We start from the raw sequence: 15099 nt of genomic DNA, 5'->3' as shown, positions 1-15099 counted from the left end.
TGTCCATTAATGTTTATATAAAGTGAACCCATACATTATTAAATGTCATGTTGATATATTGGAAAGTTGAGTTTTCCAATTAGTATAAAGCGACTGTATTTATATAAAGAAGTTATACCTCATACATTGATGAGTAAAGTATATAGATTATTGGATAGTTGCCTTTAAATCACTTTTATAATATGTTGTTTGATAAAGCCTTGTACATTAATGGTAAAGCATGTCAAAGTGTATTGGAGTATGTGTTTTGCGTAATTACTTGTCAAGTATTTGTTATATAAGTACAAACCCCACATATATTAATGAGTAACGTGTATGTGGAGAAATATATAGATATATGTTAAGGGAAGTTGCTTATAAATCTACCAATATAAGAAATGTTTTTACTAAGGTAGAAACCCATCAATTAAAGGTACAATCTTTGAAATAATGGAGGGTTTTGACTCTGAAAATATTGGAAATATGGTTGTATACGGTAATCCCCGTACTTAATGGTTAAGTGGCTATAATATTGGAGAGTTGCTTGTATTACTGTCAACTAATATTAATATAAATTAAAACCCCCGTAGTTAATGGTACAAAATGCAGAAATGTTGGAAGTAGCTTACTTGTTAATTACTGTCAAATAATGTTAATATATAAGTAAACCCCGTATTTTAATGGTAATGTTTAAATATGCAGAAATATTGGGAGAGTTCTTTGTATTACTGTCAGAAATAATGTTTATATATAAAGTAAACTACCGTATTTAGAAATGGTAAGGTGGAGTATTTAGAAATATTGGAGAGGTTACTTGTGAGAAATTACTGTCAGAATAATGTTTATAATATAAAGTAAACTACCGAAATGTATTTAAAAATGGTAATGGTATTTAGAAATATTGGAGAGTTACTTGTAATAACTGTCAGGCTCTTGGGTTCCCATAGAAAGTAAACTACCGTATATCTAAATAATCAATAAGTATTTAGGAAAGATGGAGAGTTACTTGTAATGCACTGTCAAAGGTAATGTTTACACATATAAACTAACACCGCATGCTAATGGTAATAGTATTTAGAAATATTGGAGAGTTGCACTTGTAATTGCACAATGTCAAATAATGTTTAGATAAAGTAAAACTACCGTATTTGAAATGGTAATAGTAGTTTAGAAATATTGGGAGTTACTTGTAATTACGGGCAAAATAATGTTTATGATAGAAGTAAACCCCGTATTTAAATGGTAAAATATGTAGAAATATTAGTGGAGAGTTGCTTGTTTATTAACCGTCCAAAATGAAAATATTTATATAAAGCAATAACAAGTTAAAAAAATATGTTTTCTCTGAAACTTAATATCCTGCAGAGCTTGTTTTTTTGTCGTACAGGATAAAATAATATTTAACAATAGAATTTACTGTAAAAGGAGTTGAATAATGACATCAAAATAAAAGTTTAAAATCGATCAATATACTGGTATTGGGCTTTAAATTAAGGTTATCTGAAAAGAAGGTAATTATACAACATTTTCTATGTGTGTTTACATGAGCAAAGTCTTTACTAACTTTTAGAGGAGTTCACAGCCAGAAGTTAGGGATTATCTTAAAAATTATCAAATATACTGTATTAATATTAAAAGATTATCCTTGTAAGCAGATATTAATGTCTTATTCAGCATGAGAATGAATGAAAAAAAATGTGCAAAAAGAAACATGGGAAATGAAAAAAAGAAGAATATTAATGAAAATGAGGAATGAAAAAAAAAGAAAGAACAAAGAGAAAAATCGCCATGTTGTTAGATCCCTTAATCCCAATCCATAAGCGCACAAACTAACAACTTGCCTACCTTACTTACTATTAACTAAGCAGCTTCAAATTAGGAGTTTGAGACAAAAGTCATAGTTAATAGTTCATTAATGCGTGAATCGGTCCTTACAATAAACTCATGACCCAGTATTATTTATTCATTTATTCCTGAATTATTGAAGTTGAAATATCATATTACATGACTACGCATTACTTTACAGATCGGTTTATGACCTACTGCTGCACATTCTGCCTGAAAGAACTAAATGGTGTGCAATCAAATGCGGTACAGTAACAAACTAGCAAGTAGTTGCTAAGCGTCTGGGTTCCAATTTAAAGAAGAACTGAACATAGCGGCTGGTGCAACCCTACTCTACATCTAGGGTTTTTAAGATCGTTCAGATATCCCAAAAAACAAAAGCTAATTATCCATTTTGTGCCTTGGATTTGCCACTGTGTGCATGTGTTCACATTGTTCACCGCTGCTCTGCGAAGACATTCTCTGCTAGTGAAAGGTGTGAAGGACAAGAGCTCTAAAAAAAAGAGAGCAGGGGGCTTATAGGCGGTTGCCCACTGGAATAATGGCCACCGTTGATAAATAGATGACTGTGGCACCTGAGTTAGCAGGGGGCTCTGGGGCCCCCAGCTGCCATGGCTACAGAATTCCAAAACTCTCCATTGGCTGAACTAGCCGCGCGTTCACAGCTGATGGGGTTTGGAGAGACGTATATAAGGGCCAGGATTTGTCTCAACTGGGAGTTGAAAGCACTAAGGTGTATGTTGTGTCGTCTGTAACTATTACAAGGCGATTTGCTCTGATTGCTCAAGCAAACTCTTATTTTTGGAGCTTTTAAAGATTATTTGGCACCTAGAGAAGCATACAAAAAGACCATGTCTGGTGTCAGTTTGGACTCCACGCTAGACCTAGGCAACCAAGTCAGTTTCCAGGACCATCTGGATCAAGATTGTGTGGAGTCGGGCCTAGAGGCTGTGATCGGAGACCTTTTGTTACAGACTGTTGCAGATGATGAAGATGAAAAAGCAAACCCGAGGAACGGTTTTATGAGCGGAACTCATCTTCACGAGCCGTGCAAGAGGTTACATTGCGATTTGAAGTTTTCGGCAAAAGGATGCAGGCACATCTTGAGGGAAGCGACGCTCAGTCACGCCTTGTTGTTGAGGCCAATCGCCGCCTTATACAAGCAGAGAGAACTCGAGTTTCAAGGATCCATCAGAGAAACTTGCAATTCAAAGTAATGGAGCTTTGCAGTGGCCCTTGGACTGCCCTGAACCGAAACTGGACGCAATAACAAGACGGTGATCCAGCGCCAGCAGCCATCTGCTGGTGAAGTTCAACACAGTGCTACACCCTCCTACCTTTCGCCTGCGGTTTGCCGGCACATCATCTGTTGTCTCTCCCACCTGCAGAGTCTCGCGTAGCAATAGCATGGTAGCATTATAGTGTTGGCTTTCTTTCCCCCAGAACATTTAGTACTTTTTCTAAGGCAAAGGACATCAGTTTTTGCAATTTAAAAGTGAGGCCAAAAACAGACGTGCCATTGGGACATGAAACCATATCTAGAGACCACTTGGGGGATGGCCTCTTTTTGCTTTGGTCCAGGTTTAGCCACTAATTGCAGTGCCCCAAGAACACCTAGCAGTGCGGTTTGCAAAAATTATTGTATTTCAAGTACGTTAGCTGTGACCTCAGAAAGATTGCATATTCTAATATTTTGCCAAATGACAAGTAGTATTTTCATATTTATGCTTATGAATAATAGAAAATGGTTTTTGCTTTTATGAATCTGTTATTTGGTCGTCATTTGGATGTCTTTGGGTTTGGAAAGCAAGAAATTTTCCCTATGGATTATTATTTTATAGTCCATAATGCACTCGCGTGTGAATAAATGGTGGACTAGAAAATTTTTCCAACGGAAACCATCTAAATAATAGGGATTGTAGTTAAAGCTTTTTTAAATCTCCTCAAGATTTTCTTTTGATTGAAAGCTTTGCCCTACTTTTGCTCTTTCCTTCAACAAATAGACACACAGACTTAATCCATCAAAGATCCCATCTGGTATGACTATTTCATTTTTAACCTATATGCTTCAAGATAGATTTTACTGGCTTTAGTGCAGTACATTTGAAATCGAAATATCAGATGGCCCCCTGCTATCTGATTATTGAAAGTCCTTAGTGTCTGACTCTACCTTGGGTTTCCAGGAAAGATTTATTCCGATTCCGGTCAGATCAGATTTTCGCCAGGGATCTCTTGATTTAGGGCAAGTTACGCTCTAGATATAGTGGCAGAAGGTAGTTCATTGAGCATGGAAAGTTGGTCTGTGTGTTGTCATGTTGTGTGCATGCGCTGGTTGCGTTAAGAGAATCTTAATTCCCTAGAATTGGTGAAGACTGGTGTGTTTGTTTGCTTCACTGCTTGACAATATACCTTGGCGTAGTTAAAATGTTGGCTAAGGCACGTTGCTTGTCTGACACCTAGACCTGGGTGAATCGCAGACAGCCTTGTTAATCAGGTGATTAGTAAGAGGTAGAAAGATAGTAACTCTTGTTGCACAAGATTTGCATGGGCATTCAAGTGTGATTTCTGCAGAAGTCTATCACAGTCATGGTCTGTTGCATACATGATTTAGGTGTGTGCTTTAGTGTGTGTGGTGCACGACTCTCATTTAAGGAATTAGCCTGTTGCCTTGTATACCTTGTATATTTTTTATGGGGTTCGTGTTGCTGCAAAGTTAGCACATGACCATTATGAGATTAAATACAGTGTCTAAGGATCTTTGAGATAATTTTAACCGCCACCTGAATGCATTTAACGATTTGACATAAGTGCTTCTTGTATAGGGGTTCAACAGGTGCGAGGCGCTTCACTTGCATTTGCGACTAAAAAATAGATGTGGTGAATTGTATAATGTTATTTAGGAGCATTTGTGCAAAGAAAACAAAGTAGGAAAGTAAATGTCTTAATGGTATAACAAAAAGTCATTATTTTAAGAGGTTGGAAAGAGGCAGGAATCACTATACAACCTTTTGTGATTTATTAATTGTAGAAAGGCTATGATTTATTTAAGTAAATAAGAGCATTTTCAACGTAAAAATGTGACTGTTTTGTAATCCTCAGGCGTGGCGGTTTCAGATCAGGTCATAATCAATGAAAACCGCACATTTTTGCCAAATGAATTGCTTATGATGGTCATGCATGCAATGGATAAAGTTGTTTTTTTTTCCTACTGGTTTTTTTTATTGGTATTTACACAATAAAGAGTATCTAGCATTGTAATAAACCGTAAACACTTGTAATTTCCATCCTGGCCTTCCTCGGCACAGGAAGAAAACTACTGAAATTTTTATATATATATGTCTATATATATGATAATATATATATATATATAACTATATATTAGAATATTATATATATAGATATATATAAATATATATATAAATATTATATTATATATAGATCATAATATATATATATCTATATCTATATATAATATATATAATATAGTATAAATATATAAATAACATAACATTAGTACAGTTGGTTCTGCTGAAATATATAAAAAAAAATCCATTGTAACTTTCTGTATTCTAATAAATTAATCTTTTTTGCTTGTTTTGGTTTGTACTGAAAATTTCTCGTACCCTTTTATTAAGAAAAACTTATTTAAAAATGTTTTTCTCATGCGCTCCTAAACTCAAGCAACACATGTTTCTTTGGGGAAAAAGTAAGCGTGAAGCCCTACATTGAGATCTTTAGCATTGAGTGATTTATTCGAGCTATAATAGTTTTTAAAGTTGTGCATTGTTTTGTCCCAAGCCTTTTATAACCACAGAAGACCTAATTTTCCACAGTATCAAGTGTGCTATGCACTCTAAACACTGTCGAGTTTCTGACCGTTCCGAGCGGACACACGTGTGCCTTCATTGAAGCAGAGATCAGTGAAGCTCTTGAGTGTGGGCGTGGATGAGAGCGGCAAGCCGAGGCTCCCAGCGACATTCACAGAAATTACACTGAGCTCGCATTCCTGTCTAAATGTCAGCGGGCTTCTACGGCTTTGTGTAAACACAGCTGTAGCCATAGAATCAGATTCAGAAACATTCTCAAACCTCCCTTCCACCAGCCCCCTTTTTTCCATCTCCTCTTTCTGCTGTAATGCTTTCACTCACTCTCGTCTGCTCTTTTCTTGCCCATCTCTCCATCACTAGGTTTATTTTTGGACGGCTATTTTTATTGTCCCTGCTCTTAAATCCTGATGTCAATTGTGCTGCTGTCGATTCTAGCCTGCTTTAGAGATTAGCTGTCCAGAGATATAAATGTCATAACACTGTGTTTTAGTATCATAGTATAAGATCTTATCAATCGGCATCTGTCTGTCTGTCAGCATTACCAAGATGTTCTACCCATACGCCAATATAATGCATTTTTAATCATGATAAAGTGGAACCGTTGTGATCATGCATTTTTCTGCAATTGCGATGACCACTTTTGAATATTATACATACTCTTAATTCGTTTTTCATTTTTAGAGTTCAAAATGTTCAAAATAAGTTTGAAAGCTATTTATGTTAAATATAAAATCAAAGTAGTCAGATTCTAAAGAGAATTTTAGCGTAACAGCTTTTACCACAATATAAATACATCAAAATGACCTTGAGGAACACTTAAGTTCTTTTCTTAAGCTAGTGGCCATGTGTGGGTAAAGCTGATATGATATATGATATGATATATGATATGATATGATATGATAGTTTTATAATATACTGACAACTCTGTTAAAAACACAGGTGGTCATGATATAAGTCACACTATGAATCGAAGTTCATCACAAGTAGCTTTTCTCCTCACATGCTGAGGTGAATGCTAATGTACAGAAGATACACGGTTTCATGCACACAAATACAAAACACCATCATGGTAACACAAATTACATGAAATAATGTAATAAACATCAATATATCAGCATAAAAAAACCCGTGTGTTTAAAAAAAACAAAAAACAAGAAGAAAACCGTAATTAAAATGAAAAACCATCAAATGTGAGCTGGGAAAGTAACAAAGATGTATACAGTATTTTACTGTAAAATGACATGAAATGTAACAATATATATATATGAAAGTAAGGTAACTTACCGTTAACTAATGAACAGGTTTTTTCTGTAGCATGTGTGTTTTACCAATAAAATTTGATTTTTTTTTATTTTATTTTTTTTACAATGTAGCTTTATAGTGTATCATACATACAAACATCATGTTGTTGTGTGTTTTATCCCCCCACACTCACAGGATGGAGGACGGAGCCCATGTTCTCTTGTGGGTGAATCTGTGTGCGAGGCGTCCCGGGACGTCCCTGTGCTTCCTAACGGATCATCCACAACCTCCGTCAAAAGTGAGAAGCTGACCTCAGAGAAGCTGCAGGAGATTGAGGACGAGGAGATCCTGGACAAAATGGTACTGCAGTTCTCCTGCTGTTAGATACAGACATCACCCAAAAATAAAAGGGGCATTCTTTATTTGCGCTGGTGCATCCCTACTTTGCCATGTTGCACTGTACCGCCTGCAGCTGAGTGTTTTTGAGTGTTAACTTCGTGACATACAACAACTCAAAAAATAAATAAATGAAATAAATGTTTCGCATATCTTTGAAAAGCTGAGATTTTGTGATTCGACTGATGCAAACCATTAAGATTTAAGATACAGTCAACACAGCAGGTAGAATCAGTGTCTTTGTCAGACCACCAACAAGGCTTCATGCTGTGATCCCATTGTGTTTTCCAGCTAATAGCTCCCAGCTGTAGTCATCTGCAGGCATCTGTTTACAAAAGAAAAAAAAATGTAGGCAGAATGTTTTTTTTTTTCTTTTTCAGTGTGTTCAAAGTTATATTGCTCAATACCAGTAAGACTTACAGAGTGTCACCTTTCAAAAGAGACCAAAACCACTCATATACTCCAAATGGTTCAAGAACAGCTTACAGTTTACTTTGGGTATGCGAAGGGGTTAAAACAAAACAAGCAACACTATTCAGAGAACAGAACTGAAAAAAATTTGGTACACAGGCTTTCATCATGTTATTGTGCATGACTCATTAATTCAGTACAAAGATGATACTTATCAGTACAAAAGTACAATGAGTTTCTGTATTATTATTATTGTTATTTTTTACAGCTTGATGATTGCAAAGACTTTGAAGAAAGGAAAATGATCAGGACTGCAATGAGAGAACTGCGAAAGAAAAAGCGAGGTGAATATATCTGCCTTTGTTTTCTTGTACAGCACTCATCTCTCCTTCTCCTCTTCTTTCGTTATTCTCTTTATATACTGAGGGGCGTCAACATATAAAGTCTATGAGTTCTCAGTGCCAGACTGTCTGTCTTCCTTGCTTCCCTTTTGTTGAGTGCTGTTTCTCTCTCTTTGCTCTCAGAGGCTAGGCTGGGATGCACACAGGAGGAAATGGGTAGGGTTTCTGGATTGTGTGTGTTTTTGCCCTACTGCCCCTTTGCTAACGCCCAGGGCCTTGGTGAAGGGTCAGTTAGGCTTCGTTTGGCTGTTGACTTGGTTTGTATTTGCAGAGACGGTATATAGTTTTTAATGTGCCACGTGTGATTGGTGTGATCTGGTCATGTGGTTTAACCATGCATGAAAATATGTGTGTTTTATTATCATATGGTACTGCTTGCTTTGTGTTTGCTTGATGAAATGTACAAACATATGTTCGTCTATTGGTGTGGGGGTGTGCGATATTGACTGAAAATGATATCTCTGTATGGTCTGGGGTTTTGTCAATAGTTAGATTTTGCTGAGTTTGTTCTGATTTTGGCCCGGTGTAGGCCTAACGTGTACAAGCTTTTCAGTGTGGTGATTTCCAGTGTCATTTTTACCTTATAAAGGCGATTTCTTCTAACCTTATTAGATGTATGCATCATCTTCTATGTCAAACTCTTAAATTAACTGTTGGTTACCAATTAGATGAATATCAAAAAAAAAAAAAAAAAAAAACATTTCTGCACTGCAGAAACTGCACATTTGGATGTATTTACACAGGGCTCAGAGGTGGAATGAATGCATTTACACAGCTGCAGTGTAAATTAGTTACATTGCAGTTACAACTGCCTACATTATATGAAATTATATTTCAAATATGAAACTAAAACCACCAGTAGGTAGTGATGAGTTACTGTCTTGAGTCATTCCTTCAACTGATTTGTTCAAATGGTTGATTCATTCAGGAACGAAGCAAATGGGTCACTGAATCATTAACCCGATTTGTTCAAAAATGAAGCATCGCTATCTTTTGCTCAGAGGCGCACAAGAGTTCTGCTTTAGCTTTGTTTGAAACTGTTTCCTTTGGCAAAATAGAGCATTGATAATGCCAATAACATTGATATTTTAAAAATGTAACTCGCATTATAAACCTTATGTTTTCTGAACTGTTGTATAAAATGAAAATGCCATTTGTTATCATAATTTGCAGTCGTGCTGATATTCAGGAAAAACAACATGACCGCTCACACATCGTTAAAATGGCAATTGCGATATTATTGTAGATTATAAATATTGCACACCCCTACTATGGTGTTAATTTAAGATCTTAAAGCTTTCACACAAGTGCCTTGAATGTGATACTGATAGAATCTGAAGTGTGTGATTTCTGTGTCACTAGAGTTGCAAACACAATGTGTTTCTTGAACTCACTCCCTAGTCAGATAGTGTCGCCCATGTTGATCATGATCACCCATGTACTGTGCATCCCTGATCCATCCTCCACCTTCACCCTGATTTCTCTTCCCTTCACCCTGACGCTGTTCATTTTGCCCGTGTCCTCAGACCAGAGAGAGAAGGAGCGAGATCAGCGTCTGCAGGAGCTCAGGCATCAGCGGGACGAGAGATCCCAGAAAGCCCGTGTGGGTGCAGACACCAGTGAAGATGTGGTGAAGAAGATCGAGCGCTCCACTGACGGCTCCGCTATCAGTCACATCACCAGTCGTGTTTCCCATTCAGGTAGCAGAGCTGTAACGTAGTGAATTCTGCTTGCTTCATTTTATTTTCCCCCTGGTTTATGTTCAAGATTTTGCATCAAAAACAGTCATAGTTTAGTTTTACAAGACCCTAGGAATAAATTAAGGTCTATTTAAGGTCAGCAGACTCCTTTTTACACTTTTAAGAGCCCTCCAACAGGTATTTGTGTACCTTTTAAAATTGCATTCAGGTGAAATAGGTGCATGCATCATAAAAACCCATAGTTTTTGGTACAGGAATGAAACTTTGCAAATGGGTTAAGACTATCAAATAACACATCTTAAAGTACGTTTTATGAGATATCACCAAAAAATGTATATGATGTAATTATAACAAGTATTGTGTTTCAGGGCAAGTTTGACCCGGGTATCAATTGACGATTTACACACGATGATATGCCGACTTTTTTATCTGTTGGTTACATTTGTCTCAAAAATACTTTTGGTAAAATATATTTAGTCTCTTTCCCATATATCTCACACACTTTTAGGACTGATTTGTGTTGGTAAACATGAATATGCACACAAAAGAACTACAAACAGAGAAAAGATGTAACAGACATAACAGATCAACTATATTTGGACTGTTTTTTAGTAGCCATGAGTTATGAGTTCAAAGGAATTTATTGAATCCATTGATTTCAATGAAGTTGATACTGGTATTTTTTTTAGATTATATGTTCTTATACATTTCATATAATGATATATTCCAATTAAATTTCTTATAATGAAAAAAAATTATGGCTGTCATATTAATATTAATATTGCAATTAATTACAGAAAAATGTGTGATCACTTAGTTTTTTTTTATCCAGTGATGGCTATAAAATATATATATATATATATATGCTGAACAAAATTATAAACGCAACACTTTTGCCCCCATTTTTCATGAGCTGAACTCAAAGATCTAAGACTTTTTCTATGTACACAAAAGGCCTATTTCTCTTAAATACTGTTCACAAATCTGTCTAAATCTGTGTTAGTGAGCACTTCTCCTTTGCTGAGATAATCCATCCACCTCACAAGTGTGGCATATCAAGATGCTGATTAGACAGCATGATTATTGCACAGGTGTGCCTTAGGCTGGCCACAATAAAAGGGCCACACTAAAATGTGCAGTTTTATCACACAGTACAGTGCCACAGATGTCGCAAGTTTTGAGGGAGTGCAGTTGGCATGCTGACTGCAGGAATGTCCACCAGAGCTGTTGCCCGTGAATTGAATGTTCATTTCTCTACCATAAGCCGTCTCCAAAGGCGTTTCAGAGAATTTGGCAGTACATCCAACCGGCCTCACAACCGCAGACCACGTGTAACCACACCAGCCCAGGACCTCCAAGATCGTATGAGACCAGCCCCCCGGACAGCTGCTGCAACAATCGGTTTGCACAACCAAAGAATTTCTGCACAAACTGTCAGAAACCATCTCAGGGAAGCTCATCTGCATGCTCATCGTCCTCATCGGGGTCTCGACATGACTGCAGTTCATCTTCGTAACCGACTTGAGTGGACAAATAGTCTTTGATCTTTGAGTTCAGCTCATGAAAAATGGGGGCAAAAACAAAAGTGTTGCGTTTATAATTTTGTTCAGTGTGTGTGTGTGTGTGTGTGTGTGTGTGTGTGTGTGTGTATATATGTATATATATATATATATATATATATATATATATATATATATATATATATATATATATATATATATATATATATATATATATAATATGTTAATGATCAGATACAATGTGGCTTTAGTTAAAATATTAAGTTGCACTTTATTTTACAGTATGTGCACATGCCTGTACTTACCTAAGAACGTACTGGATAATATAAGGTCACTGCATGGGTTAGGTTTAGGGGTAGGTTCAGGGTTAGTACCTAGTTATTACCCAGTTATTGTTATTATAGCTATAACAAGTACATAGTATGTATATGCGGAGCAGGACTTTAAAATAAAGTGCTATCGTGACTCTTTTATAAGCACACGCTCCACTGAGTCAAAAGTGACCCACAAATGCAGGAAGCTTTTGAGTGGATCAGGAAGGAGAAGATTGGCTGAACGCTTTTAAATGAGTAACAACACTTGCAGGCTGGGGGTCCAGGTTTGTTAATGCTGCCCGATCCTTCAGCGACAGCCTCTTGTTCTGTGTGTAACTTGATCGTGACGCTCTCGTTGCTGGTGTGTGCAGATGATACTGGCAGGACGTCCCGCAGCACTATCATGGAATCCAGCTATGTTCAAAAGACAGACAGTAAGTTTACTGAACTCAGTTTGTAGTGTTTAGACTTAATTTCCACCAGCACACATATCAAACCCTCTTTCCTCTTCATATGTCATCAGAGGGAACAGTGCAAACTAAATCCTACAGTTACTCCAGCACCACGTCCACTAGGAAGGTCGGCAGGTGAGTGCTTCAAAGTCAAAAATCAACTCAAAAATAACTCTCTCTCTTTGGTCCTGGTCTAATATTAGGGTCTTATTATGTAATAATTACCAGATAACTATTCATCCTGTAAGGTATTGACTTTTTTCCTCTCGGTTTCAGTGTTTTTGACCGTGAGGACAACACGTCTCGTACCTCCAGCAGAACGTCAGCTCTTGAGCGCAGACAGGCGGAGAGAACGGAGCTGATGAGGGCTCAGACATTACCCAAGACATCTGCAGCACAGGCACGAAGAGCCATGATCGAGAAGCTGGAGAACACTGGAGGCTCTGGAGGGTGAGCCTGCGGCTTTCACACACGTTCAGACTCATTAAGCTCACAGAAGTACCGCCTGTTCAACAGCATTTCTTTCTGTCTCTGCCTGTAGCAACTCGGCCATTGCTCAAGTAAACAAGGTGCAGCGCTCCACAAGCTTTGGTGTCCCCAACGCCAACTCCATTAAACAGATGCTGCTGGACTGGTGCCGATCCAAGACCCGTTCCTATGAGGTAACAGGAGAAAATCATAACCTCAGCCATCATGTGCTCACCCTCAAGTCCTTCCAAAGTGTTATGGACTTTCTCTCTTCCATCAAACAGTTATTTAGCATGTGCTTACAATTAAAAGAGAATGAGAAATAGGGCCATCAAGCATTTTCAAATATGCATTTGAAAGAGGAACACATGCCAAACATCTAACCTTATAATCACTCGTAATGAGAAGCACTTCTAAACCTGTTGTTTAGAACACTAAAGAGAACATTATAACATGTATTTACTCCACAGCACCAGTTGAATGTTTGAAACAACTTATTTTTTTGATCTGATCTGGCTTCTTATCACACAATCAGGCACTGTCTCGATTAGCAATGGATTATAAATATACATAATTATGATGAAAATACCTGAGATGGCTTGAAGAACACATATAAACTACACATTGTCACAATCGAGTGTTTATTGTCTTTGTGTTTCATCATTCAAAGCATTTCTATCTTCTTTTTATTTAGCTACAGCGACAGCTGGATGCATTTGTCTATATTAGGGATGTATGAATTAAACAGACATTACATGTGTTTATAGTGCTCAATAATGGCCAAAATTTATTTTTGAGATGTCTACTTCTCTAAATTTGATTTCTGAAGAATCGTGGCACTGAAGAATGGAGTAATGATGCTGAAAATACAGCTTTGATCACAGGAATAAATTGCATTTTAAAATGTATTCAAATAGAACAATGTTATTTTAAACAGTAATAATATTTCTCAATATTACTCTGCTCTCTGTCTCCATATTGCTTCTGTCTCCTTCATGTCATGAAATGTGGACATCCAGAACTTCTCCTCCAGCTGGAGTGACGGGATGGCTTTCTGCGCTCTGGTGCATAACTTCTTTCCAGAGGCCTTCGATTACTCCAGCCTCAGTCCCGCAAACCGCAGGCAGAACTTTGAGGTGGCCTTCAGCACAGCAGAGTGAGTCCAGACGATGATCAAACACATACAAAAAAATGACAGGCAGGAATACAATTCAAATTTGAGTTGGTGCACTCTGGGGTGGATTCACTAACAGTTGCTTCTGACGTCGTATAGCACTGTTCATTGATGCTTTCTTACTTTAAAATGTTGTGTTACATAAGAATGTCATTCTTTACTGAGAAAACGCAAACATTTCCTTCTATGCAAATAAGGCATTTCTGAAACATAGGCCTCGTGCAGTGAATGTGTTGCTGTGACTGCAGATGGAAAGCTGGCAGCAAACAGCTGTTTGTGTATAAGTGTTTGGGCCAATATCCAGGCGTGTCACGCGCACCTGCTTCATCTTGAGCTGATGAAGTGCCTGGATGTCACAGCGATGGAACGACGCTGTACAGTCGCAGTAATCAACACCTAACCCGTGTTCTGCTGCTGTGTCCACTACAGCCCACCACTCAGAGCTGGATGCACATTGTGTCCAGAACTGATTTTTTTTTTTTTTTTTTTTTTTGTCAAATTTTGAAACCATGTTGCTATCAGCAGGTGCAACTGATTCTTAGTGAATTCCCCCATGTTTCTAGTATTGTCAAACTCCAAATAACACACTTAGGCAGACACTCAAGGTCAGTTTGTCCCAGGAACCTGCCTTCATATACTGCACACTACCATTCAAGAGTTTGGGCTCAGTAGGATTTTCTAAGTGGGTTTTTTTTTTTTTTTTTTTTGAAAGAAGCCTCTTCTGCTTTCCAAGGCTGCAATTATTTGATCAAAAATACAGTAAAAAGAGTAATACTGTGAAATATTATTAGTATTTAAAATAACCGTTTTCTGTGTGAATATATATTAAAATGTAATTTGTTCCTGTGATCAGAGCTGAATTTTTCCTTCAGAAATCAATGTATATGCTGCTCTGATTATTATCAACGTTGAAATTTTTCAACATTTTTACATGATTATTTGATTTAATAGAAAGTTCGGAACAGCATTTATTTGAAATAAAAATCTTTTGTAACATTAGAAATGTCTTTACTCTCAATTTTGATGAATTGAATGCATCCTTGCTGAATAATTAAAACATAAATCGTACTGACCCCAAACTTTTGCATGGTGAAGTATCTACATGACATCAATTACCGTTCATAATCCAGAAGTCTTGAATACTGATGTATTCATTTTCTTTTCGTTTCACTTTGAACTGAGCTTATTTAAATAAAGCCAAATCTTTTAACAAGTTCATCAGATCTGCAACTCCAGTCCTCTCAGAATAATCATCTCTTAATAGCTGTCGTTTCTTTGAGTCAGGTCCGCTTGAATAACTAAAGCTTCATTACTAGCTTTTTAAATGATTATTTACATTTCTCCTCTGCTTCTGTCCTTTTCCTTTTCCC

The 15099-nt window shown here is 37.0% G+C and overlaps 1 protein-coding gene across 1 annotated transcript in view; it reads left to right on the top strand.

Annotated features, from left to right (window-relative positions):
* The window catches only part of LOC109054416 (smoothelin-like), a 122761-nt gene that overhangs the window by 96830 nt on the left and 10832 nt on the right, over window positions 1-15099 (top strand). Inside the window, exons 12-19 of the mRNA XM_042757144.1 lie at window positions 7969-8044; window positions 8225-8257; window positions 9628-9801; window positions 12007-12069; window positions 12159-12222; window positions 12364-12537; window positions 12629-12749; window positions 13560-13711. Of these exons, the coding sequence (XP_042613078.1) occupies window positions 7969-8044; window positions 8225-8257; window positions 9628-9801; window positions 12007-12069; window positions 12159-12222; window positions 12364-12537; window positions 12629-12749; window positions 13560-13711 (857 nt within the window). The remainder of the gene's footprint in view (window positions 1-7968; window positions 8045-8224; window positions 8258-9627; window positions 9802-12006; window positions 12070-12158; window positions 12223-12363; window positions 12538-12628; window positions 12750-13559; window positions 13712-15099) is intronic.

Source organism: Cyprinus carpio, chromosome A5 (assembly GCF_018340385.1).
Source record: "Cyprinus carpio isolate SPL01 chromosome A5, ASM1834038v1, whole genome shotgun sequence".
NCBI lineage: Eukaryota > Metazoa > Chordata > Actinopteri > Cypriniformes > Cyprinidae > Cyprinus > Cyprinus carpio.
Note: the sequence above shows the minus strand (reverse complement) of the source record. Positions and strands in the feature narration are given on the sequence as shown.